General features: G+C 48.1%; 1 protein-coding gene across 2 annotated transcripts in view; it reads right to left on the minus strand.

Annotated features, from left to right (window-relative positions):
• Positions 1-24,517, minus strand: part of PEPD (peptidase D) — a 130,182-nt gene that overhangs the window by 58,997 nt on the left and 46,668 nt on the right. For both annotated transcript variants that reach the window (XM_075576372.1, XM_075576371.1), the window contains exons 8-9: positions 21,558-21,633; positions 20,364-20,410 (exon numbers count right to left, since the gene is read on the minus strand). In XM_075576372.1, coding sequence (XP_075432487.1) covers positions 20,364-20,410; positions 21,558-21,633 — 123 coding nt within the window. The remainder of the gene's footprint in view (positions 1-20,363; positions 20,411-21,557; positions 21,634-24,517) is intronic.

The following is a 24,517-nucleotide window of genomic DNA, read 5'->3' on the forward strand; positions in this document are numbered from 1 at the left end:
CCACACGCCTATACTCAAAGCACTAAAAGTAATCTACTCGTAATCTAAAAGTGAGCAACATCTCACGGGGCAGACAAAACTTTTTTTAAATTTTTTATAATATAGCAAGATAAGGGAATATTAACCCAATTAAAAATAAATAACATTAATTCAACCCTGCTCCTTATTCAAATAAGCTGCCCTGGCATCTCGCAACCTACATTGGTCTTCAGGATGTTATCGAGGTAACCGAACTGATGCTGGAAGCACAAAACCCTCCACCACCTCTGCTCCATGCTACCCAATGCCTGACACCTCCTGCTGGCAGACTCCCGCATTTATAGCTCACCAATACTCTGTGCATTATGATGTCACAGGTGAGCTCACGTGACCTCACAACGCTGTGGCCAGCTGCCTACCCAGCCAAAGGCACAAGGTATGTTGTGGAGAGAAAAACAGCTAGCAGTCAGCCAAGGAACTCAAGGCACAGATCATGTTTAACAGCACAGCTCAACCCCATTATAACGCTGTGCTTGGGGTCCAAAGAAGCACATCGCGTTATAAGCGGATTCGTGTTCTAACGGGGTTGAGCTGTACTGTGATAAAACATAAATGGGGTTTATTTATCATGGGATGCTGTTGTGTTCTAAATGACTAATGCTTAGATAGGTACTTCATTAATTGGATACACAGATATATTCCGGTAGCTTATCCAGGTTATGCGGTGCTACAATCAAACTACTTTTTTTTTTTTGCTAGAGTTGATGACCGCGCATAGAAGAACCACTTCTACACACACGCAAAGAAACGCACGCAAAGAAACACACGCAAAGAAACGCACGCAAATTAAACCAGATAACACAGAACGATCAAGTAATTATCAGGTTAAGGAGAAATTGTAGATGAAAAAGCAGCCTTGAGGAGGTTCGCAGAGCCGGATTTTGCAAGTGGGGGGCCCTGTGCGATATCCGTGTATTACCATCTGTCCCGTGGGGTTAAACATATATACATGTGCACACTATATGTATCATATAGCACATGAAAAGAATCACTTCTGAGCACATTCACATGACTACGACCCCGCCTTTCCCCATTATCTCCTACCATACAGCGCTTCCACTGCAGCAAGGGATTCTGGGAAATGACATGTAAATGAGCACACAGGGTCACCTTTTGCTTCAAGTCCTACATACACCTAAGCACATACATATCCAACTCGAGGATACTGGCACTTTTTTTGGGGGGTGGGTGAGATTAACATGCCTGTCTCCCTCTCTCCCTCTGTGCCCCCCGTAACATCTCTAACTTTGTGACCTCATGTCTGTTTGTCTCCCTGCTACCTCTGTGCCCCTCCAAAGTCTCCATCTCTTTGCCCTGCTCATCTCAGCCTGTCTTCTCTCCGTTTCTCTAGCCCAGGGGCGGCAAACTCCAGTCCTCCACTCCATCAGGTCACGTTTTCAGGATATCCCTGCTTCAGCACAGGGCAGCTACTGATTGAGCCACCTCTGCTGAAGCAGGGATATCCTAAAACCCTGACCTGTTGGTGGCCCTTGAGGACTGGAGTTGGCTACCCCTGGTCTAATCTGTCTCTCTGCTTGCTCTTCTCCGCACTGCTCCTCTTCTGATTGGTCTTCACTGATCCTCTCCCCCACCCCCTCCAACTCCTCTGATTGGGCCAAATCTCCCCATGTCCCGATTTTTTCTCCTACACCGATTGGCCCCCTCTATTCTTAAAAAAAAAAAAAAAAAACGAGTCAGAAGTGTCTGTGCTGGAGCGCGGTCGGCCCCCTGAAAGCGCAGTGTGTGCAACAGCGGCACCCGCCAAATGTGGCCCACTCCATGGCTACTTTACCATTTTACATGGTGATAATTACGCCACATCGGCGCTCCGTAAATCCCGGCGATGACTCGTATCCACAGTGGATTCAGAAGATCAGCCGTTTACCACATTGGTCGCTGCATTTACCATCGGAGAAATCCAGGGCACAAAGCAATTTATTGTCCACATCTCGAGCAGATCAAGGGTTTTACTTTGCACTGAACAGCGCTCATAAGTTTAATTCCAACACAGCAGCAAACTATCACATTGGGAGCAGGGCTGTCCAGCTAAATAATGTTTTAATTTTAAATACACTTTTTGCTATGAAGGTCGGTGACCGAGGGAACCATTATGTGCAGAAAAACCCATAACCGCAAAATGTCTTTGGTTCCCAACTGATAATCTCACAAATAAATTGGCGCCTCGCACAGACACCCACGCGAGGAAGAAACTCACAAAGTACACAAAACTTCTGCAACACGTACGAAGCGAAGAAACAAGCAGCAGTCGGAAACGCCTTCCCCGAGGCCACGCGTCGGTTCCACAAGCCGGAAAAACAATGTTCCCAACACATCTAAAAACAAGAAACCGGGTCTCAAATCTGAAGTCACGTTTCCCAACACGGTTACAAGAACGAGGACCGGATCAAAGGTCGCCTTCTAAAACATGGTGTTCTGGAGATTGCAGCTTTCCTCGGACCAACTAAATAAATTGCATCTGCCTCAAAAAGTGGAGTCTAATCAAAGTAAAAAAACAAGTAAAACAGAACGTATTATTTTGTTTTTATTTTGGGGGGGGTCAGGAGGAGAGGTCAAAATAGATGTTCTAACAACCTACAAAGACCACCTTGATAAAGCAAGGGGTGGGCCACTCCAGTCCTCAAGGGCCACCAGCAGTTCAGGTTCAGGATACCCCTGCTTCAGCACAGGTGGCTCAATCAAAGTGCGGAAGCAGGAATTTCCTGAAAACCTTGCCTTTCGGTGGCCCTTGAGGACTGGAGTTGCCCACCCCTGCTACAGTCTACATTTTGCAAAGTGATCATGATATAATGAGCACTGCAAATCAAAGCGGAAAGGTAATTAATGGAAAAGATGTACAGTAGCAATGCTTACCTAGCAACTGAAGGCTGAGAAGTCTATGCAGCTGAGCCTTATATATCTTTTGCATTATAGTTCTGGGGTGCGCAAACTTGGGGGCGCGGTGGTTACAGAGGCCCCGCGCTCTTCCCTAAGGCTGCGCTTATAGTGCCGGCGACAGCGACGGTGATGTCACGCTGCGGTCGCTGGAAAAATGTAAATGGACTTGACTTCCAGCGGTCGCTCCGTTGCGCTGCTTCTACTATAAGCGCACGCGACGGCGGCAATACATTTGTTTTGCCGCAAAGTAGCGTCGCCGGCACTATAAGCGCAGCCCAAGGCATTTACATTAAATGTCGGGCACGGCGTGAGGCCTGTGCAACTTTCCTTACCTCGGCTTCCAGCGACGCGTCATCAGAGCAACACGGCATCAAATGCCGCCGCGGGCTCGCGTTACCATGGCAACGTGATGTCACATGACCCTCGCGGCGGTATTTGACGCCGGAGCCAAGGTAAGAAGCACGCAGAGGGAAAAGTTTGCGCACCCCTGTCCTAGCTTCTCCTTGCCCTTTCCAACGCGGTTTTTATTTAACCGGATGCCGTGTCCGGGAGGTTCAAATTAAATTCTGCACTAAGAAAATTGCAATCTCAAGGTTACTATGGTAACCGTAGAGAGAAACATATATATTATTTTTTTAACAATAGTAAAAGTTTATTCTTCATTAAAAAGAAGAAATTCAGAACAAGAACTGGGGGCAAAATAACATTATACGAGTTAAATCCAAATAGGATTCTGGGGGAAGGATTCTCGCTTCAAGGAAAAGATGCGAATTCTGCAGATAAATAAGATCAACTTCAGGATTTCTCGCTTTAAAAAAAAAAAAAAAAAAGGGTTCGTAGGGATTAAAAACTATTGTTGCATACGCAACTCATTTACAAATACCAAACTACAGTACAAAAGGCATCAAATGCAATATTGCGTTAAATAAAAATGTATATGTACCAAATAAAAAGTATATCAAATATTAGAGGTTGATGGTTACGCCTAAAACTTAAGAAATGACAAAATTAAGTACTTTGGCCTAGAGCAGAAGTGGGCAACCCCAGTCCTCAAGGGCCGCCAACAGGTCAGGTTTTAGGGATATCCCTGCTTCAGCACGGGTGGCTCAGTCAGAATGTCTGAGCTACTGATAGGGATATCCCTGCTTCAGCACAGGTGGCTCAGTCAGAATGTCTGAGCTACTGATAGGGATATCCCTGCTTCAGCACAGGTGGCTCAGTCAGAATGTCTGAGCTACTGATAGGGATAGCCCTGCTTCAGCACAGGTGGCTCAAATACCTGGCCTATTGGTGGCCCTTGAGGACTGGAGTTGGCCGCCCCAGGGCTAGAGTCACTACGCTCATTTAAATCAGAGGAAATAATGTGATGTTCCCTGAGACAGAGCAATGCAAGTTACCTTCCCAGAATCCCACAGCGATATTATAGGCCGTTTGCATTTCACCGCTGACAAGCCGTTAATAAACTATAAAACCCAGGCGTTTAAAATACAGAAAAGACATCAATCCCACAGTACATTTATGTTTTCAGCTGAATTATTAAATTTTATTTTTTTCCCCCCATTATTAACCAGGAGGATATTTAATAGCCATGAGCTACTTCCAATAAAAAGGTGAACATTTGCCCATTTCAGCGCACAGAAGAAACGACCACTTCTATAATGAATTACACATAAACAGACAGTTAATTCCCCCAAAACAAATGGTTTTCCCCTTTCATCTTTTAGCTTCTCCTACTTCTATTTGTCCCCCAGCATTTGACAGGTACGAGTTGTATCAATAAAACATGCCAATTGTGATCTTGCTCATGAGATGCAAAGGTATCGGATAGATTTTCGCTCAGTAGACAGGGCGACTGGAACAGCTGTTATTAATGGCCATTAGAGACTTGCAGGCAGGACTGGAAGACAGCTTGCTACATGCACACTGGATTAAGTGGATACTGCAAGTGGGAAGATCTTAAAGCATCATAAATAACTTTTAAATTCTAAGATGTAAATTGAACTTTCTGCTGTCAAAACCACTTAAGGTCTCATTATTGCATTTTGTATTTCTCTATTTGTATATCACACTGGCAGTGTACTAGCCATTTGCGAAGCCAAATATATTGTGGATACAAGGGTATATACACAGACAAAGGTGAAAGTGAGCAAGACATTACAGTGGCAGAAGATGCTAACTCCCACCAGAGATTAAAATCTAAACCGTGTTATGAGATACAAAAATAAACAATAGAATTACAGGTTCAATTTCACTGCGGACCTAAGTGAACTATTAGAAGCCATAAATGTTATTAGTTAAAATAAATTATATATATATTTTTTTTCTTTTAGTATTTGGAAATATTTAACAGGAAATGGAGACTTGGGATTTTAGTTCCTTTAATAACTCGTCTCTGTACGGGAGGCCAGGTGAAGAAACCACAGTCTGCAGGATAACCTCATAACAGCGTCATATCAGCGTCACAACCAAAGGGGCGGCACACCGCTTCCTGGGTCGCTAGGGTTCCCATCCATCTCAATTTCCCAATGACCTGCAAACTAATCTCCTTAATGTTTGTGTATAACCCAGCAAATTATTATGCATGATACATTATTCATTATATTATTAGTTTGAAGGCAAAGCATTAAATTAATATATATGTTTAAGCTGCCTCTCTGGGGCTCAGCTGTACAGGCTGCTATGCACAGCAAGTGTTAGTGAGCCCATAGGAAAGTCATATCTGCCTGCTGTATGCGCTCATCTTACGTAGATTGCAAGCTCTTTGGGACAGGGACTCCTTTTCTTAATGTTACTTTTATGTCGGAAGCGCTAATTCGCATTACGCGTTATATTATGATGTCCCGTGTCACTGCTGTGACGCGCTGTGTGCCTGGAGGGCGCTATACAAGTAAAGATAGCATCAATTTCATATAGCGCCTTTCTCCCATAGCAGAACATTTGTGAAGTGCCGGTATGTGTTATTCCAGCCGTTCCGATAACGATAACCCATACTGGCACTTCATACGTGTGCCCCATAGATACAGGGTGTGACAGAAGGAACATACTGCACATCGGGCCGTACACACAATCACTTAACACACTAGTTCGAGCCACTGGAAGCTCCAACAAAAGATGATGTGCTAAATCAAACACACGTAGGCAGCAAGGACCATAGGAAGAGAGCAGGGCTGGGCAACTCCAGTCCATAAGGGTCACCAACAGGTCAGGTTTTCAGGACATCCCTGCTTCAACACAGGTGGCTCCATCAGTGGCTCAGTCCTGTGCTGACGCAGGGATATCCTGAAAACCTGACCGGCTTTTGGCCCTTGCGGCCTGGACTTGCCCACCCCTGGAATAGAGGGAATTACTCACACTCAACTGGATAGCACGCCTATAGCGGTGTTAAATCCTTATTAAAATCAGAGATCCATTCCAGGTCGACAGGTACGGGTAACAAGCCCAGACGCATTTCGTGGGTAATGCCTACTTCATTAGAGAAACTTTGGGGAATATGTATCAAGGCAAAAGTGGAGCAGTTCCAGGGCAAAATAATTGCACCATATGTATCAAAAAAAAGATCCTATTGATTTCAATGGGTATTTTAGTGTTTGATACACACGAAGCAATGCTTATGAATTGCGCCCGTTTTGACTGGATACATATACACACGCACAAAGATGCATATGTGTGTGTATGTATGTGTGTATGTATGTGCGTTTGATAATGGTAATGTCCAACCCATTTTACCCCGTTCCATAGGTGAAAACTTAACTAACTCAGCAACTGTATCACTTTAACATACCTTCCAATTGTACCTAATTAGCAGGTGTTGTACCTTTTTGGGTCAGCTCTGCATGTCATGCCTATTTCTGCATGTGTGAGATATCAGGGCAGCGCTACACTGACTACTGGACCCATTTGTTGAAGCTCAGAACTTTCAGCTGAGCAGCCCGGAACTTGGCACATGCAAAATAAAATCGCAGGTCTGAGCAAGGTTCTTTCACAGGCATTTGATGAGCATACAAGTAAATTACTACATTAAAAAAGTATTAAAGGCATCCATAGATTTTCACCATCTTGTAAGCTCCTCTATAGAGGAACCAACATGTACCTATTTTCAAGTGCCTTATGTTAGAGGGTCTGCTATTATAGTGCATTTCTTCTTAATCGACACTTTATAACCAAGTTCAAGGGGGTTGCTTGTAGAGCTCTAATCGCCAGGACTGCTCATCTTTCATTCATCATTTCCAGAAGGTAAAATAAACTTACCCACATGTATTCCCAAGAACGCCCAACAGAAGGTGCTCTAAGCATATCTCAGAGGCCAGGAGTTGGATGGCAGTAAAGACCTTGGAACAGTTCATGCTTTTGTCCGGTCCAACAGCGAGTTTTTGGTTCGCAGCATCTCTACATCAACACGAGTAAAAGGGGCCTCCGTACGTTTAAGGCCCATATTTACATAGCGGTGCTAAGCTCGAAGACACGTAAACGGCCCGTTCAAGTGAAAGGGCTGAAAGGCGTCATATTGCATAGCACCACTTAATAAATATGTCCCCAAGTTCATAACTGCATACAGAAAGTAAAATTGTACAAACTATTCTCCAACGTATACCCATGATAATGGCAGAGTGTGGTCATTAGCTGTATCCCTATTTCAACTCTCCAAATCAATATCTAAATCCAAGATCTCCCCCCCCCCATCATCTACTTTCATCACCACCTCTTGAATCAGACAACAAAGGGGTGACTAAAAACAGCTAATTGTGTAGCCCTCCCCCTCCTCCCGAGGTGTACTCCTTCCCTCTTCAAAGCATTATGGATTGATTGCCTAGCCTAGCTGTAAATCAAAAGAAAGTCGCCACTTGTTATCTGCTTAGAATTTCCTGGGCTCATACTGCGAAGCCATTACTCTGCTGTTTGATCTCTAAGCCACCGGCAATGTCTTCCAGCACGGTTAACTACCATGCCGGTTGATTCTCATTTCTTTGCGACTCCTCTTTTTATAGCAGGATGGATTCCCACTATATATTTCCTTCCTAGTTAAAAAGGGCACTGTCAAGAGAAATGATTCAGGAGAGTCCGGCGCTGGCCCAATGTGTAGTAATTGAATGTAAAGCGCCAGCAGCAAGTGTTCAAAATGTCAGAAGGGGTCAGACCAAGACGTGGCGCTTTGCCGCTCTCGGGACACGAGGCGCTCCCCAGTTGGGACACTCGGGACGTCACACAGGTATTGGTGGTTCAACCTCTACATGCCTCCATTGTAGCGCATCAATCCACAAGTTCTCCCACAAGGGATGGCGATTGCAAAATAGTTTGAAGTAGTTGCACCAACATTGCAACTGGTTTAATATACGTAGTTGAGTAGGTAACTCTGTTGATGGCAGTGAGTACCCTGTGAAAGGTAACCCCGAAATGGTAATTATCAGAGGGGCAGCCTACCTACATGACACACAGATAAGACTCTGTGCCAGCACTTCCCCAGAGCGCAGGACAGCATCACATTCTCTACCTACATCACTGCTACAACTGGCATGGATACCAACAAGAGGCCATAGTGAGCCAGCTACTAGTAGCTGGGCAGAGCGAGTTGGAAATGTGCAGATTACAACCGACAGGTTTATCTCAGATTGCCATTACATAACCCCACACCTCTGCAATGTCCTTCTCTGAATATATGACTGGCACCCCCTCTCTCTCCACCTTCAAGACCTTTCTTAAAACTCTCCTCTTTAACAAAGTATATGGGCAGCTCCGCTGGCTGATACTATACATCCCATATGCACGGACCTTGTCCCCTTACAGATGCATTTACCAGAACACCCTCCTACTGTCTCTAGGTTATCCCCACTTAGATTGTAAGCTCTTTGGGGCAGGGAGTCATTACCTATTCTTTTATGTCTTTTAAGTGCTTATTCCATTATGTGTTATAATATTATGTCACGTGTATTACTGCTGTACCTGGATAGCACTATATAAAGATATACATACATGCTCAAGATCTATCTGCTTAGCCAGGCATTAAAGTAGGGTTGCAAGGTGGCTTGTCCAAAAATACTGGACACAATGGTAAAAAGATGCAAACCCCACGCCCCCCGAATATATATATATATAAAAAAAAATACCCCCATGCTCCCCAATACAAATAAAAAAAATACCCCCACGCCCACCAATACATATAAAAAAGTACCCCCACGCCCACCAATACATATAAAAAAGTACCCCCACGCCCCCAATACATATAAAAAATACCCTAACGCCCCCAATACATATACAAAATACCCCCACAATACAAAGTGCAATGCCATAACATTTTTGTATGTGGCAGTGTTTTTCAACCTTTTTTGGTTGGGTAATGCCAGAATTCAATTCTGAAATTCTGGGGAACCCCACCTGTCTCTGTCTCTGTCTCTGTCTCTGTCTCTGTCTCTGTCTCTGTCTCTGTCTCTGTCTCTGTCTCTGTCTCTGTCTCTGTCTCTGTCTCTGTCTCTGTCTCTGTCTCTGTCTCTGTCTCTGTCTCTGTCTCTGTCTCTGTCTCTGTCTCTGTCTCTGTCTCTGTCTCTGTCTCTGTCTCTGTCTCTGTCTCTGTCTCTGTCTCTGTCTCTGTCTCTGTCTCTGTCTCTGTCTCTGTCTCTGTCTCTGTCTCTGTCTCTGTCTCTGTCTCTGTCTCTGTCTCTGTCTCTGTCTCTGTCTCTGTCTCTGTCTCTGTCTCTGTCTCTGTCTCTGTCTCTGTCTCTGTCTCTGTCTCTGTCTCTGTCTCTGTCTCTGTCTCTGTCTCTGTCTCTGTCTCTGTCTCTCTCCCTCCCCCTCCCCCTCCCCCTCCCCCATACAGACACACACTCTCCCTCTCCCTCTCCCCCATACAGAGACACACTCTCCCTCTCCCCCTCCCCCATACAGACACACACTCTCTCCCCTCTGCCTCCAACACACAGACCGACACACAGTCTTTAAGGGAGCTGGCTCTGGCCCTGATTTTTCCTCTCTCTCCTGTCAGCCAGAAGTTGACGGCAGAAGTAGGGAGAGGATAGTGCAGTGAGCTGCCGGCTGCTGCTGCCGCCTGGTCACTGCTACGTGGGGGTGCCGCAGCGGAGCCAGGCCTGGGACCGCGTGGAGTGTTATCCCAGCTCTCCCCCGCTGGCGTCCGCGGAACCCGGTGAAAATCACTGGTATCTGCAGCACATGTGTTTGGATATGTATGCGCAAACAGAACAGGTGTAACACTGCACATGTGTTTGGATATGTATGCGCAAACAGAACAGGTGTAACACTGCACATGTGTTTGGATATGTATGCGCAAACAGAACAGGTGTAACACTGCACATGTGTTTGGATATGTATGCGCAAATAGAACAGGTGTAACACTGCACATGTGTTTGGATATGTATGCGCAAATAGCACAGGTGTAACACTGCACATGTGTTTGGATATGTATGCGCAAATAGCACAGGTGTAACACTGCACATGTGTTTGGATATGTATGCGCAAACAGAACAGGTGTAACACTGCACATGTGTTTGGATATGTATGCGCAAACAGAACAGGTGTAACACTGCACATGTGTTTGGATATGTATGCGCAAACAGAACAGGTGTAACACTGCACATGTGTTTGGATATGTATGCGCAAACAGAACAGGTGTAACACTGCACATGTGTTTGGATATGTATGCGCAAATAGAACAGGTGTAACACTGCACATGTGTTTGGATATGTATGCGCAAACAGAACAGGTACACTGCACATGTGTTTGGATATGTATGCGCAAATAGCACAGGTGTAACACTGCACTGGCTGTTAATGGTATCACAGCAGAATGCAGTATGCCTGTAAGATTTATTAGCTACACTGTTATGTATCACTATGTATTCAGAACTTATAGATCATATATGGCTATCTTGACATACTAGCCCATATTTACAGGACATGTATAATATTAGTGTACTGTGACTAACACGATCCTTTACTATAAGGACTTTATTCAATCTTTATTACAGACTAAAAAGGTATCACATTACCTAGGCGTACCGGCATACTAGAAATAGTGATTTTCGAGTAACAGGGGTTAAGCTTTTCCTTGACATTTGGTAATATTCAGTGTGGGGGAGGAAAAAAAAAAAAAAACTCACCAACTAGAATAATTGCTCCCACAGGGACCAATACACAGGTCACAGTGTTTTGCACTTCACTATAGCAGAGCCTTGAATATCATTTTCTGTAAACCTGGATATAATCTCACAGCACAGGCACATCGTTTGCAGGAGCCAGAGCTAACGCACCACTTCTGCACTATGATTATTCAACAGATGTTGGAAGGTCCTAGAGGGACATTTTATTATTCAAAGAAGATATTTTTTTGGCAGAAGTAAATATTTCTTTCATCAGTTGCGATGCTGAAATACATTTCCAGCTTCCTGTTCAAAATAGTAAACCATTAGAAAAGCAGATTTTGCCCTGGAGAAATGTATGTTATACTTTTACAATTCTTCATTCTGCTCCTGCGCACATACAGAAAAAAATAAATATAGATATATATATACACACACACACATATATACAGTCACACAGTAGTCTCTGAACCTCAGCTGTAATCAACCAGACACGATATTTAAAAAAATAATAATAATCCTTAACCTACTGCACGAGAAAAGCATCTCTGATTCACACACGGTCTTCATTAAATAAAGGGGAAATGCCACATTTTGGTGTTTGGAATTATAGTGCAGAAACTCTTGAAAGCTTTTGCTTGGTTAGGTTAAAAAAAAATGTATGTGTATAAAGGAAATGAGGACAGGTCCTCCTATACTCAAAAAACTGAAATGCATCTACTACTATTTCGGGACTTCTCTCAAGAGCTCTCTGCTCGCCAATGGGGACCAAAATGTTGAGTCAAAAGATTTCACTTTTTGAGTATCTGAGCGCCTGTCCAGTACCTTTTTGGATGGTATGCACCCTTCCTATACCTTAATTTCACATGCTGTTGTGTGTGTGCCCTGTTCATGAATGAAAAAATAAATACATTTTATCGCGATCGCTGGAAGTCATCTCAATTTAATTTTTCCAGTGACCGTAGCCCGACGTTGTGTCGCTGTCGCCGACACTATAAGCGTAGCCTAAGGCACAAGGATGTGAGGTAACGTGTAGGGATGGTATTATAATAATAATAATAATAATAATAATAAATGTTTGTTCTTGCATAGCGCTGCAGACACCGCATTCTCTCACGTTAAAGCTGCAGACCAAGCAATATCCTACATATGTGGGGTTTTTTTTTCTTCAAATAAATCAGTTCTGTACTATGAGAAAAAAAGCATGTGGGTACCGCAAACGCGCGCTCTACATGAAACTTCTGTGCGTTTTGTCACTGAAATTGTATTTTGATTCTTATGATTTTGATTGAATGAAAGACTTTTGAGAGTATCATTTATTTATTTATTTTTCAGCAGAAATTTCCATACTATCATTTGGAATACAGGACACAATTGACTTATGATAACTAAAGTAAGATACATATATTTTGGATTGTCAAGTATATCAATGCCGTTACTCTCAAAAGTCTTTCATTCAATCAAAATCAAAATACGATTTCAGTGACAAACGCAAAGAAGTATGACTTCGAACTGCTGTTTTTTTTTTTAGAATCATTACAGTTACTATATTATATTAATCTACTAGCTGAGAGCCCCGGCGTTGCCCGGGATGTTTGTGGTGTGGGGGTGGCATTTGGGTGGGGAGTGGTCCACGCGGCCCATGTGCGGTGGTAGTGCTGCTGTGGCTGTACTGATGGTGATTGTATCGGTGTGCTGATTTGGGAGGGTTTGGTGCTGATTTGGGAGGGTTTGGTGCTGATGTGGGGGTGCGGATGTGGTTGTGCCGATGGGGGAGGTGCAAAGGTGTTGATGGGGGCTGAGAATGGCGGGGAGCCGAGAATGCCAGTGTGCTGGGGGGGGCATGGGATAGCGGTGTGCTGATGTGGTGGTGCTGGGGATAGTGTGTGTGTGTGTGTGTATACACGTGTGTGTGTGTATACATGTGTGTGTATACACGTGTGTGTGTGTATACATGTGTGTGTGCATACATTATGTGTATGTATACGTGTGTGTGTATACGTGTGTGTGTATGTCTACATGTGTGTGTGTGTATGTCTCCATGTGTGTGTGTACATGTGTGTGAGTGTACGTGTGTGTGTGTGTGTCTACGTGCGTGTGTGTCTACGTGTGTGTATGTGTCTACGTGTGTGTGTCTATGTGTGTGTGTGTGTGTGTGTGTGTGTGTGTGTATACGTGTGTGTGTGTACGTGTGTGTGTGTCTACGTGTGTGTGTCTACGTGTGCCTGTGTGTGTACACGTGTGTGTTTGTACGTGTGTCTACATGTGTGTGTGTATACGTGTGTCTACGTGTGTGTGTATGCGTGCGCCTACGTGTGTGTGTGTATACGTGTGTGTACGTGTGTGTGTGTACGTGTATATACGTGTGTGTATATACGTGTGTGTGTGTGTGTGTGTGTGTGTGTGTGTGTGTGTGTGTGTGTGTGTGTGTGTGTGTGTGTAGCTGAGAGACCCGGCGTTGCCCATGAGTTAAATTTCCCGCTAGGGGGAGAGCGGACGGAAGGAGCGGGAGGGCGGACGGGAGGGCGGACGGCGGACGGGAGGGCGGACGGGAGGGCGGACGGGAGGGCGGACGGAGAGCGGACGGGAGGGCGGGCGGAGAGCGGACGGAGAGCGGACGGGAGGGCGGACGGAGAGCGGACGGGAGGAGGAGGAGGGGGGGGAGAGCGGACGGGAGGAGGAGGGGGGGAGAGCGGACGGGAGGAGGAGGGGGGGGGAGAGCGGACGGGAGGAGGAGGGGGGGGGAGAGCGGACGGGAGGAGGGGGGAGGGGAGAGCGGACGGGAGGAGGAGGGGGGGTGGAGAGCGGACGGGAGGAGGAGGGGGGGGAGAGAGCGGACGGGAGGAGGAGGGGGGGGAGAGAGCGGACGGGAGGAGGAGGGGGGGGAGAGAGCGGACGGGAGGAGGAGGGGGAGAGAGCGGACGGGAGGAGGAGGGGGGGGAGAGCGGACGGAAGGAGCGGGAGGGCGGACGGGAGGGCGGACGGGAGGGCGGACGGAGGGCGGACGGAGGGCGGACGGAGGGCGGACGGAGAGCGGACGGAGGGCGGACGGGAGGAGGAGGGGGGGGAGAGAGCGGACGGGAGGAGGAGGGGGGGGAGAGCGGACGGGAGGAGGAGGGGGGGGAGAGCGGACGGAAGGAGCGGGAGGGCGGACGGGAGGGCGGACGGGAGGGCGGACGGAGGGCGGACGGCGGACGGAGAGCGGACGGGAGAGCGGACGGAGAGCGGACGGAGAGCGGACGGGAGAGCGGACGGGAGAGCGGACGGGAGGGCGGACGGGAGGGCGGACGGAAGGGCGGACGGAGAGCGGGCGGGAGAGCGGACGGGAGGGCGGACGGAGAGCGGACGGGAGGGCGGACGGAGAGCGGACGGGAGAACGGACGGGAGAGCGGACGGGAGGGCGGATGGAGAGCGGACGGGAGGGCGGATGGAGAGCGGACGGGAGGGCGGACGGAGAGCGGACGGAGGGCGGACGGAGAGCGGACGGAGGGCGGACGGAGAGCGGACGGGAGAACGGACGGGAGAGCGGACGGGAGGGCGGATGGAGAGCGGACGGGAGGGCGGATGGAGAGCGGAGAGCGGACGGAGAGCGGACGGGAGGGCGGACGGAGAGCGGACGGGAGGAGGAGGAGGGGGGGGAGAGCGGACGGGAGGAGGAGGAGGGGGGGAGAGCGGACGGGAGGAGGAGGAGGGGGGGAGAGCGGACGGGAGGAGGAGGAGGGGGGGAGAGCGGACGGGAGGAGGAGGGGGGGGAGAGCGGACGGGAGGAGGAAGGGGGGGAGAGCGGACGGGAGGAGGAGGGGGGGGGAGAGCGGACGGGAGGAGGAGGGGGGGTGGAGAGCGGACGGGAGGAGGAGGGGGGGGAGAGAGCGGACGGGAGGAGGAGGGGGGGGAGAGAGCGGACGGGAGGAGGAGGGGGGGAGAGAGCGGACGGGAGGAGGAGGGGGGGGGAGAGAGCGGACGGGAGGAGGAGGGGGGGGGGGAGAGCGGACGGGAGGAGGAGGGGGGGGAGAGCGGACGGGAGGAGGAGGGGGGGGGAGAGCGGACGGGAGGAGGAGGGGGGGGAGAGCGGACGGAGGAGGAGGGGGGGGGGGGGAGAGCGGACGGGAGGAGGAGCGGGGGGAGAGCGGACGGGAGGAGGAGGGGGGGAGAGCGGACGGGAGGAGGAGGGGGGGAGAGAGCGGACGGGAGAGGGGGGGGAGGGCGGACGGGAGAGGGGGGGAGAGCGGACGGGAGGAGGGGGGGGGGAGAGCAGACGGGAGGAGGGGGGGGAGAGCGGACGGGAGGAGGGGGGGGGGGAGAGCGGACGGGAGGAGGGGGGGGGGAGAGCGGACGGGAGGAGGGGGGGGAGAGCGGACGGGAGGAGGGGGGGTTGAGAGCGGACGGGAGGAGGGGGGGGGAGAGGGGGGGGGAGAGCGGATGGGAGGAGGGGGGGGGAGAGCGGACGGGAGGAGGGGGGGGGAGAGCGGACGGGAGGAGGGGGGGGGAGAGCGGACGGGAGGAGGGGGGGGGAGAGCGGACGGGAGGAGGGGGGGGAGAGCGAACGGGAGGAGGGGGGGGGAGAGCAGACGGGAGGAGGGGGGGGGAGAGCGGACGGGAGGAGGGGGGGGGGGAGAGCGGACGGGAGGAGGGGGGGGGGGAGAGCGGACGGGAGGAGGGGGGGGGGGAGAGCGGACGGGAGGAGGGGGGGGGGGAGAGCGGACGGGAGGGGGGGGAGAGTGCGGACGGGAGGAGGAGGGGGGGGGAGAGTGGACAGGAGGGGGGTGGGTTGGTTAAAATTTCCGGCTCTCTCCTCTCCACTCCCCCTGTATGTTTCTCCGCTCCCCCCCTCTCTCTCCCCTCCTGCCCCCCCCATGTGACACAGACACACACACACAGTGACACACACAGTGAGAGACACACACAGTGTCACACACACAGTGAGACACACACACAGTGTCACACACACACACACACACACAGTGAGAGACACACACAGTGTCACACACACACACAGTGTCACACACACACACAGTGAGACACACACACAGTGAGACACACACACACACAGTGACACACACACACACACAGTGACACACACACACACAGTGACACACACACACACACACAGTGACACACACACACACACACACAGTGACACACACACACACACAGTGACACACACACACACACACACACACACACACACGTCACCTCTCCTTCGGGGCGCCGCCATCTTAGGTGCCGCGTGTCCCCCCGCCGGGGAGGGAGGTGAGTGCGGGAGGGAGTAGAGCGTGAGTGAGGGAGTAGAGCGGGAGGGAGGTGAGTGCGGGAGGGAGTGGAGCGGCTTCCGGGCGCCTCTTAGGTGCCGCGTGTGCCAACCCCCGCCAGGGAGGGAATGGAGTGGGAGGTGAGTGGAGCGGCTTCCGGGCGCCTCTTAGGTGGGCGCGTGTCCCCCCGCCGGGGAGGGACTGGGAGGGAATGGAGTGGGAGGTGAGTGGAGCGGGAGGGAATGGAGTGAGAGGGAGGTGAGTGGAGCGGGAGGGAGTGGAGCGGCTTCCGGGCGCCGCCGGGGAGGGAGTGGAGCGGGAGGGAATGGAGTGGGAGGGAGGTGAGTGTGATGGGGGGGGGGGGAGAGGACAGAGAGGTGTGTGTGTGTGTGTGTGTGTGTGTGTGTGTGTGTGACACTGTGTGTGTGTGACACTGTGTGTGTTTTTTTTTTTTTTGTTTTTTTTGTGGACCTTTGGCCCGTCACTCCGCCTCAGGCCAATGCGAGGTGTGGGGGGCGGGCCAAGGGGGTGGTGTGAGTGTGTGAGGCCAATGAGAGGTGTGCGGGGGCGGGCGGGCCAAGGGACCAATGAGATTGCCGCTAGGGACACCGGACATCCAGGCAGGCAAACATACAGTGCTTTCACTAATATAGTATAAGATATACAATGCATGTGTTATATGTTCACACACCTTGCATCTTTTGCACTTCTCAAATTTTTATGCTAAATGGTAGATTCCTAAGAATTTTGCTATTTGCACTTCTATATTTGTACTCACTGGGAATTCCTCTAAACACTGTTCCTTTTGTTTGTGTGTGTATATACCAACACACACGTAAGCTAGTGGCACTAGCCGCTTCTGCACGCGCGGACATTTTTTTTTATATATTATAATGTAACAAGAATCTTATGTTTCTATAGCAACTATTTTCAAAGTCACACCCCTTCCTCTTCTGAAACAGGCTCTGGCACACCCCTTTTTGAGCCCTGCCCTCTCTTTAGCAGTGCACCAATTGTATCTACAGTAGTGACTGGTCACATGATCTTCCACACCGAACTTTGCATCTTTGGTCCGCTTCTGCTGCAGGACAGCCATTTAGTGAACCCCCGAGCCGAATCTTCGCCGATCGATCACAGGAGAACGGATCGATCGGCAACTTAGCTAATTATTTATCATTGTGTGGATTGTATTGACGCACGTATTAAAGGGGGGGGGGGGAAGAGTCATTAAATGAATGACCTTAATACATGGCGTCTGTATCGGAATAAAGAATAAAGAGAATTAGGACTCTCCCACGCGAAAAAACGATAACTAATCCTGAAGTCTATACTTCTGCACAGGGGAATGAGGACGAGACATGTACACCTCATTTTCAACTGTGCATCTCTTAATATTCTACGTCTCTCCGGTTTGAAGCATCCGATTTGTGAAAACGTGCATTAGCAGTTCAAACGATTCACATATTCCGCATACAAACACACATCTGCATATGGAGTGAAAATAGCAGCCATTCATGTGTAATGATTATTAAATCAGAGCCAAAATCAGCATCGCACCACTAATTAGCTGTATAATGCAAGTTAACGTTGCTCATTCTGCAGAGCAGATAAGTGATGTTTCCATACACATCGGGTATCCAACTCCGGTCCTCGAGGTCCCCCAACAGGCACATATTAGGGATATCCCTGCTTCAGCACAGGTGGTTCAATCAGTGGCTCAGTCATTAACAGCCATTGATTGAATCAACTGTGCTGAAGCAGGGATATCCTTAAAACATGAACGGTTGGTGGCCCTTGAGGACTGGACTTGTCTGCCTCTGCCATACACACTGTATACTGCAAGTGCTTCTGGGAGACGGGATCATTTGCGCTCTTCAAATTTCACCATGATACAGGGACTGTGCGTGATAATGGGGCAGTGCCAATAGGCAATGTTTAATTCAGTTGGCAAGTAATTTGGATTTCTAAAATGATTCGCTGAAGCGAACAATTACTGTGCATCTTAACAAATCAAGCGTCAAAAGAGCAGGTTTCAACATGTAATAATGCCAACTTTATAAGCATCTCATGCAAGCAGATGTTCGCCATTCCCCTATCTGTAGCCGGTTAGTCCCTCTATAACGTATTACAATTCTCAGAGTGTCTGGCACCGCTACATCAATTTAAACCTTTAAATAACGCAAATCTTCCTTACACCTCCCCGGCCCCCCCGCCAATTTGTAGCGCGATTGCACGCCGAATTCTCGAGATACCTGTGAAGTTACAGGGCTAAATCTACCTGCAGGCTGCCAAGCTGCGGGCCAATAGGAAACCACAATCGTCGGTATTGGATTTCTATTGGCCGGACATTTAAATCCCCTTTAATAAATTTTTTTAAAAACCAGTAAGAAGTAGCGCTAACGTCACAGGTAAGTATATTGGGAACCGGGGTGGGGGGTACCTGGGGCAAAATGTAGTGTCATTCAACTCAGGAGAAGCCGTGACCCTTGTTCCAGCCATGTACAACAGAAAAGGGAAGTCCGTGTGGGGGGATTGCGGCTTTAAAACTCTTATCAAAGATTCCGACTGGTTTTGATACACAAGACGCAAGACACCGTGCTGAGATACTGCGGGCTCATCAGCCAAAAACCGCCACCCCGAACCAAGCCTGTGTGATCACAGGAAACAGGTCTGATCCGTTTCACTCATTAAACACGGAGCAGCCTGGGGCAGATTAAATCACCAAATGCAACATGACGTTTTGTGGTCAGTACTTTTCGTGGCACGGTGTCCTGCTGGAAGCGTGTGCACATGCAGGAGCCGAGACGCAGTCTCTACAGGCTGGTATTCAATATGGGGTGAAGTTATCTTCCCCTCGCTAGGGAACATGTAAGCCCCATTTCATTTAATGGAGCTTTGACCTACTACAGTAAGAGGAAGGTAGCTTCACAGCATATTAAGAGAGGTCTATGAGGAAGCAAAATAACTATCTGCTGGAGAGGTCGAGCAGCTAACGGAATATGAGAAGTTGACACACACACACACACACACACACACACACACACACACACAATACAATACCAATGTATTACTGACAGGTAGGGGTAATGGCAGACTTAACCTTTATTAACAGCAGCCATATTTCCCCTATCGTCGCACTGACCACCAAATAAAAAAATGCTAGTATTGTAAGAACCATACACATGATTGTGTCAGAGTGTGTCTGCAAATCAAGTTGTCTGCACAGCTACAGTACACCTTGTTCATTTTTAAACTCCCTCCTGTCAACTAAAATTATCTCAGTCAACATTTTGCTGTGTTAATGTGCTGTCCAACACGATCCTACACTTACGTTTCACCATCAACAGCCATTTTAATTCAAGGATCACTTTAAACCCCTTATAAAAACAAGTCACTGCAACCTCATGCTCAAATACGACCCATAGATATGTCTACGTGCCCAATTGAGCATGCTCTGAATGACTTTTTGCAGATAATTGGTTCAGATGTCTGCTTCTGAGTTAACCAGCTGAATATGTTGGTCATTGCTATTAAAATGTAATGGGGCAGAGAAGAAAAATTGGCTAAGTGAAGTGTAGGTAAATAAAATAAAACCACTCAGTTAGAGAGTCTCTTTGCTTTAATATTACTGAGAGCCTGCCCAGTGCTTTTAAGAGAAATGGATTATGATCATACATGTTGAATTAACTAATCTTTTTCCCCCTTTAGTTCCCTTCATACCTTCCCCAATTTATGTCCTCTCCTCTCCCGTTCTCTTGGCAAGCTGACCCATCCACACCTCATTCCTCTCGTCAGCTTGGGCAGCGAGAGAGAGGAGGATGTCATACAGTACCAACGGGTCATTTCTGACCCGGAGAGAAGATCAGTTCAGCGCTCTGCCCTACGACATGGTGTTCAACTGAGAATATAGCAAAAGCATGAGGAAGCCAACAGGCCAGAAGCAGCAACTCACCCTGTCACTGCAGGGAAAGCAGCTAACAAGATCGCTTCCCAGCTCCTGATCCGGACATCAGAGGTGCACGCTGTTCCCCGAGAACACTACTTCACAGCTGCTTATAATGGATATGTTTATACGAATAAATGAATTCCAGGGTTACCTTTCCAGCTCATATTCTTGCATTCCCACTCTTGCAGCCTTCATGACCTGTGAGCAGATTGCAATATTAAACATCTGGTTAAGGGAGCTGTACTATGTTCGCCCTTCCAACGTGCAACATATAAACCAGTAGCAAGTATAACTGCAGCCTCCTAACAGACGCTGACACATTAGGTTCCGTCTTTGAGACTGTTCCTCCATCTGTCGGATGAAGGATTTTGATCCGTCTTAAGAGATATCTGCGTTCCTTTATGTTCAATATTTGTATCGCTTTGCATTTCAATTAGTCATATTAAAGCCATGCGAAAAAATTAACTACAGAAAGATGTATAAAGAATTGAATCATTTGCATTACAAAGAAGAACAAGATAAAAAGATAGATGACTTAAACAGTCACTATTCACAGAGGTTTGATATACTGGGGGATTTCCAGCGCTTTTCTCTCTATAGATAGATTGCACGAGTGCAAAAATAGGTTTGAATCAATAAACACATTTTACACAAAGTCAATACAATTATCTATGATCTGCTGCAATATCGCGCGTGGATAAAGCCTGAAGCATACACATGTTCATTGAGAATAGAGGTGGCCAACTCCAGTTGTCAAGGGCCACCAACAGGTTAGGTTTTCAGGATATCCCTGCTTCAGCACAGGCGGACTGAACCACTGATTGAGCCATCGGTGCTGAAGTGGAGAAATTGTAAAAACCTGACAAGATGCCTTCTCCAAAAATACTGGACACAATGGTGAAAGGTGTGGCGTGCTCGACAAACACAAACACACACACACACACACACACACACAGTTTTCCCTCCCCAGGCCCATGACACCTCCTCCTGATTGGCTGCATTACCCAGCAGCAGCCAATCAGGATGGAGGAAGCTGCCCAGCCCCCCCAGCAGCCGCCCTGCTCGGGAAAAATCCCGCGGCCCCCCAAGTCGGTCAGGTCACTATGTCCAGAGAGGTAATATCAGTATACACACACACACCCAGAGAGATAATATCAGTATACACATACATGTCCAGTATTACCTCTCATTTTTTACTGGACAGAGTGACCAAATACAGGACGTGCAGTTCAGTACTGGACACCTGGTAACCACACAGTGACTGGTGACCCTTGAGGAGTGGAGTTGGCCAGCGCTGATTAAGGAGGAGAGCAATCATATTATTGCAATGCTAGAAACCCGTTACCTCCTTGTGAGCTTCACTGGAGATCCGGTTCGTGTATCGCAGAACTTCCAACTCCATGTCCGTCTTGAACACTCGGCTGTTGGGAATATAGAAATAAATCAGAATATACCTGGGCTTCAAAAAGAGTTTTCACTTTCTTGATAACACAAAATACAGTATCTTGCATTTGTACAATGTCCAAAGCTCAAAGTACAATTATACTTCAGGAAAACTGATGCCCCCGGCGTTTTGGTGGGGAACAGTCTGAATTTCATGATTATCGCACAAGACTATAAAACGTATTTAAGGAGGGGGATGTATACGGTTAACAAGACACCCCAATCACTAGTATGTAGCCCGTTAAAGCAAATCTAACCCATTACGTCAAATGGTCTTTGGCAGGGGTGGCCAACTCCAGTCCTCAAAGGCCACCAACAGGTCGGGTATTAGGGATATCCCTGCTTCAGCACAGGTGGCTCAATCAATGGCTCAGTCAAAGACTGGGCCACCTGTGCTGAGGCAGGGATATCCTGAAAACCTGCCCTGTTGGTGGCCATTGAGGACTGGAGTTGGCCGCCCCATCTCTTTGGCGTTACAAGGAGCTGCACCAATTTCTCAAAACAGAGGATTTTTCGGGACCCGAGCGATATTTGTTGGTCTTTTCTAAGTTATTTATGGGACAGTGCTAGATGGCAGGTTACAAGGTTTAAAAAGCAAATGTCACAAAAAATCTCTCTATTATCCCTTGGATCTGTGTAATTCTTACCTTGCCTGATAAGAATTATAGTTCTACTTTATCTCTTAAAACGCAATTGTGCCACTATTTGTCAAACAATATAACAAAAAGGAAGAAATGTCTGGGACCAGCCATTAATTGTCAGTTTACAAACAAACAGTCTTTTCTCAAAGGAGATCAGGTAAAGATTGTAAAGACTTTAAAGCATTAAAAGTTTATAAAAAACTAGAATATGTATATTCTAGGTGACGGCGTGTGCTCATTTTCATGTTGGGTTGCCAGGTCTCCAGTATTGAACAGGACTGTCCTGTATTTGGACACTGTCCAGTAAAAAAATTGCGGTAATACTAGACATGTAAGTGCCCGGTATTCCTCTCTGGACTTAGTTACCTAACCAGCTTGGGGGGCAGCGGTATTTCCCCGAGCTGGGCTGTTAGGGGGCTGAGTAATCCAGCCAATGAGGTGGTGTCAGGTGTCATGAGGTGGGGCCAAGGAGAGGAGGAAATTGTATGGAGAAGTGAGAGTTGTGTGCGTGTCTCAAGCACGTCGCACCTTTTATCAATGTGTCCAGTATTTTTGGAGATACCACTTGGCAACCCAATAAAATCGCATGTCATTTCCCAGAATCCCTTGCTGCAGTGGAAGCACTGTATGCTAAGAGTTAATGGGGAAGGGCAGGGTTGCAGACCTGTCTGGGGCATGAATGTGCTCACAAGTGATATTTTTAGAATATTTATACTGGCTTCCTTTGTAAATGGTGTAAATCCTCTACGCTTAACCCTTTGGTTGCTGGATAGGGCACAGCCCATCCAGCAAATCCCAATCAGGCGAGAGATCACATCATTGCCCCATCACCTAATCCGGGAAACAGAAGAGTCCTCCACTTCCTTTTCCCTGCGTTGCAGACCGCGCTTATCTCCCCTGCAAAACAAGCATGACGACCAGAACCCTGGGGTGTCGGGCCCCATGGACGTAGTGGGACACCCCCTCCAACAGACCCATGTGCTAATCCGTGTTATATTCTGCTCTGGGGTTGCAGAGAAACGTACCACTGAAGGTAGCGCCAGTACCGTCCCCATCTAGGGGAAACAAAATGGCGGGTTAAATCCCCCATCTAACACGAGTCAACGGGAAGCAGAAGTATCTTGGCAACTAAAGGGTCCCCAGTGTTGAAAATACAGTGTTTCTGCCGCGGGGGGACCCCTTTCTTCCCACCCAGGTACCAAAAAAGGGGAGAAGTGGAAGGGTCGTCTGTAAAAATAATATAAGAAAGGGGCAACGGCGGCTTTAGTTAAATGAACATTACGTTGCCGTTAGTTCACTTTGTTCCGAGTCAGGACTGTCCCTTTAGGAGTACATTTATTTCAATAGTGCTCAGCGTCTCAATAAATCTTCTTTTACTGCGAGGGCTGTTTCTGCAGACATTTCCCTCCCGACATTTCTCTCGCCTCTTGAAACAGCGGTGATATCTTAGCCTTTAACTAAAAAAAAAAATAGCATTTTCAAACTCATCTTATGTGCTTCAATTTCAATTCTTATCTGCATTTACCATTACCCGACCCCCCCGGTGCACATCGCCTGCATTCCCTTTATCCGCACTCCAGAGCCTGTTACACAGCAGATCACAATCATTTCCCATATCAGCTGCTGCTTCCTCGCTCCCGGCTCCGTGGTGCTCGCTGCGCTGTCCGTGGTGCTGGCTGCGCTGTCCGTGGTGATCCTTGTCCAGAGATGTACAAAGTGGGTGTCGGTTCTGTAGCATTCGGTAGGGCGACTATCTCCATTGACAAGATTCCCCACCATCATCGCCTTCCCATTTCACCGTTCTGTTGTATCAGTTCTTAGCCGGTGAGACTGGGGATGTCATTTACTCTTAACAAGTATTGCAATTTCAAAAGAAGAAGAGAAAGTACTCAGGCACTTTTTATTTTTTTAAGTAGGCTTGTTTAAAATGTATGCAAAGATCGTGAGCGGCGGTGCAGCTGCCTTGGAAAAATTTATGACCGGTACTGCAAAGGTCTAGGCACGAAAATTTACTAAAAGGCACATTTAAAAACAGTAGGTTATATGTCTTTTTTAAGGTGCCCAGTTCTTTCCTTCCTCGTGTCATACTTTTTTCAGTCTTTTTTTAGCCGATAGTTTGGAAGAAGCTTGTGGGGAGCGCAGATTTTCACCATATAAAGGGAAGAAAATATATAATAGTGTAATATATCCAAACACCTGTGGCAATCTGTATGGGGATCGA

The sequence above is a fragment of the Ascaphus truei genome, chromosome 19 (genome assembly GCF_040206685.1).
Source record: "Ascaphus truei isolate aAscTru1 chromosome 19, aAscTru1.hap1, whole genome shotgun sequence".
In the NCBI taxonomy this organism is placed as follows: Eukaryota; Metazoa; Chordata; class Amphibia; order Anura; family Ascaphidae; genus Ascaphus; species Ascaphus truei.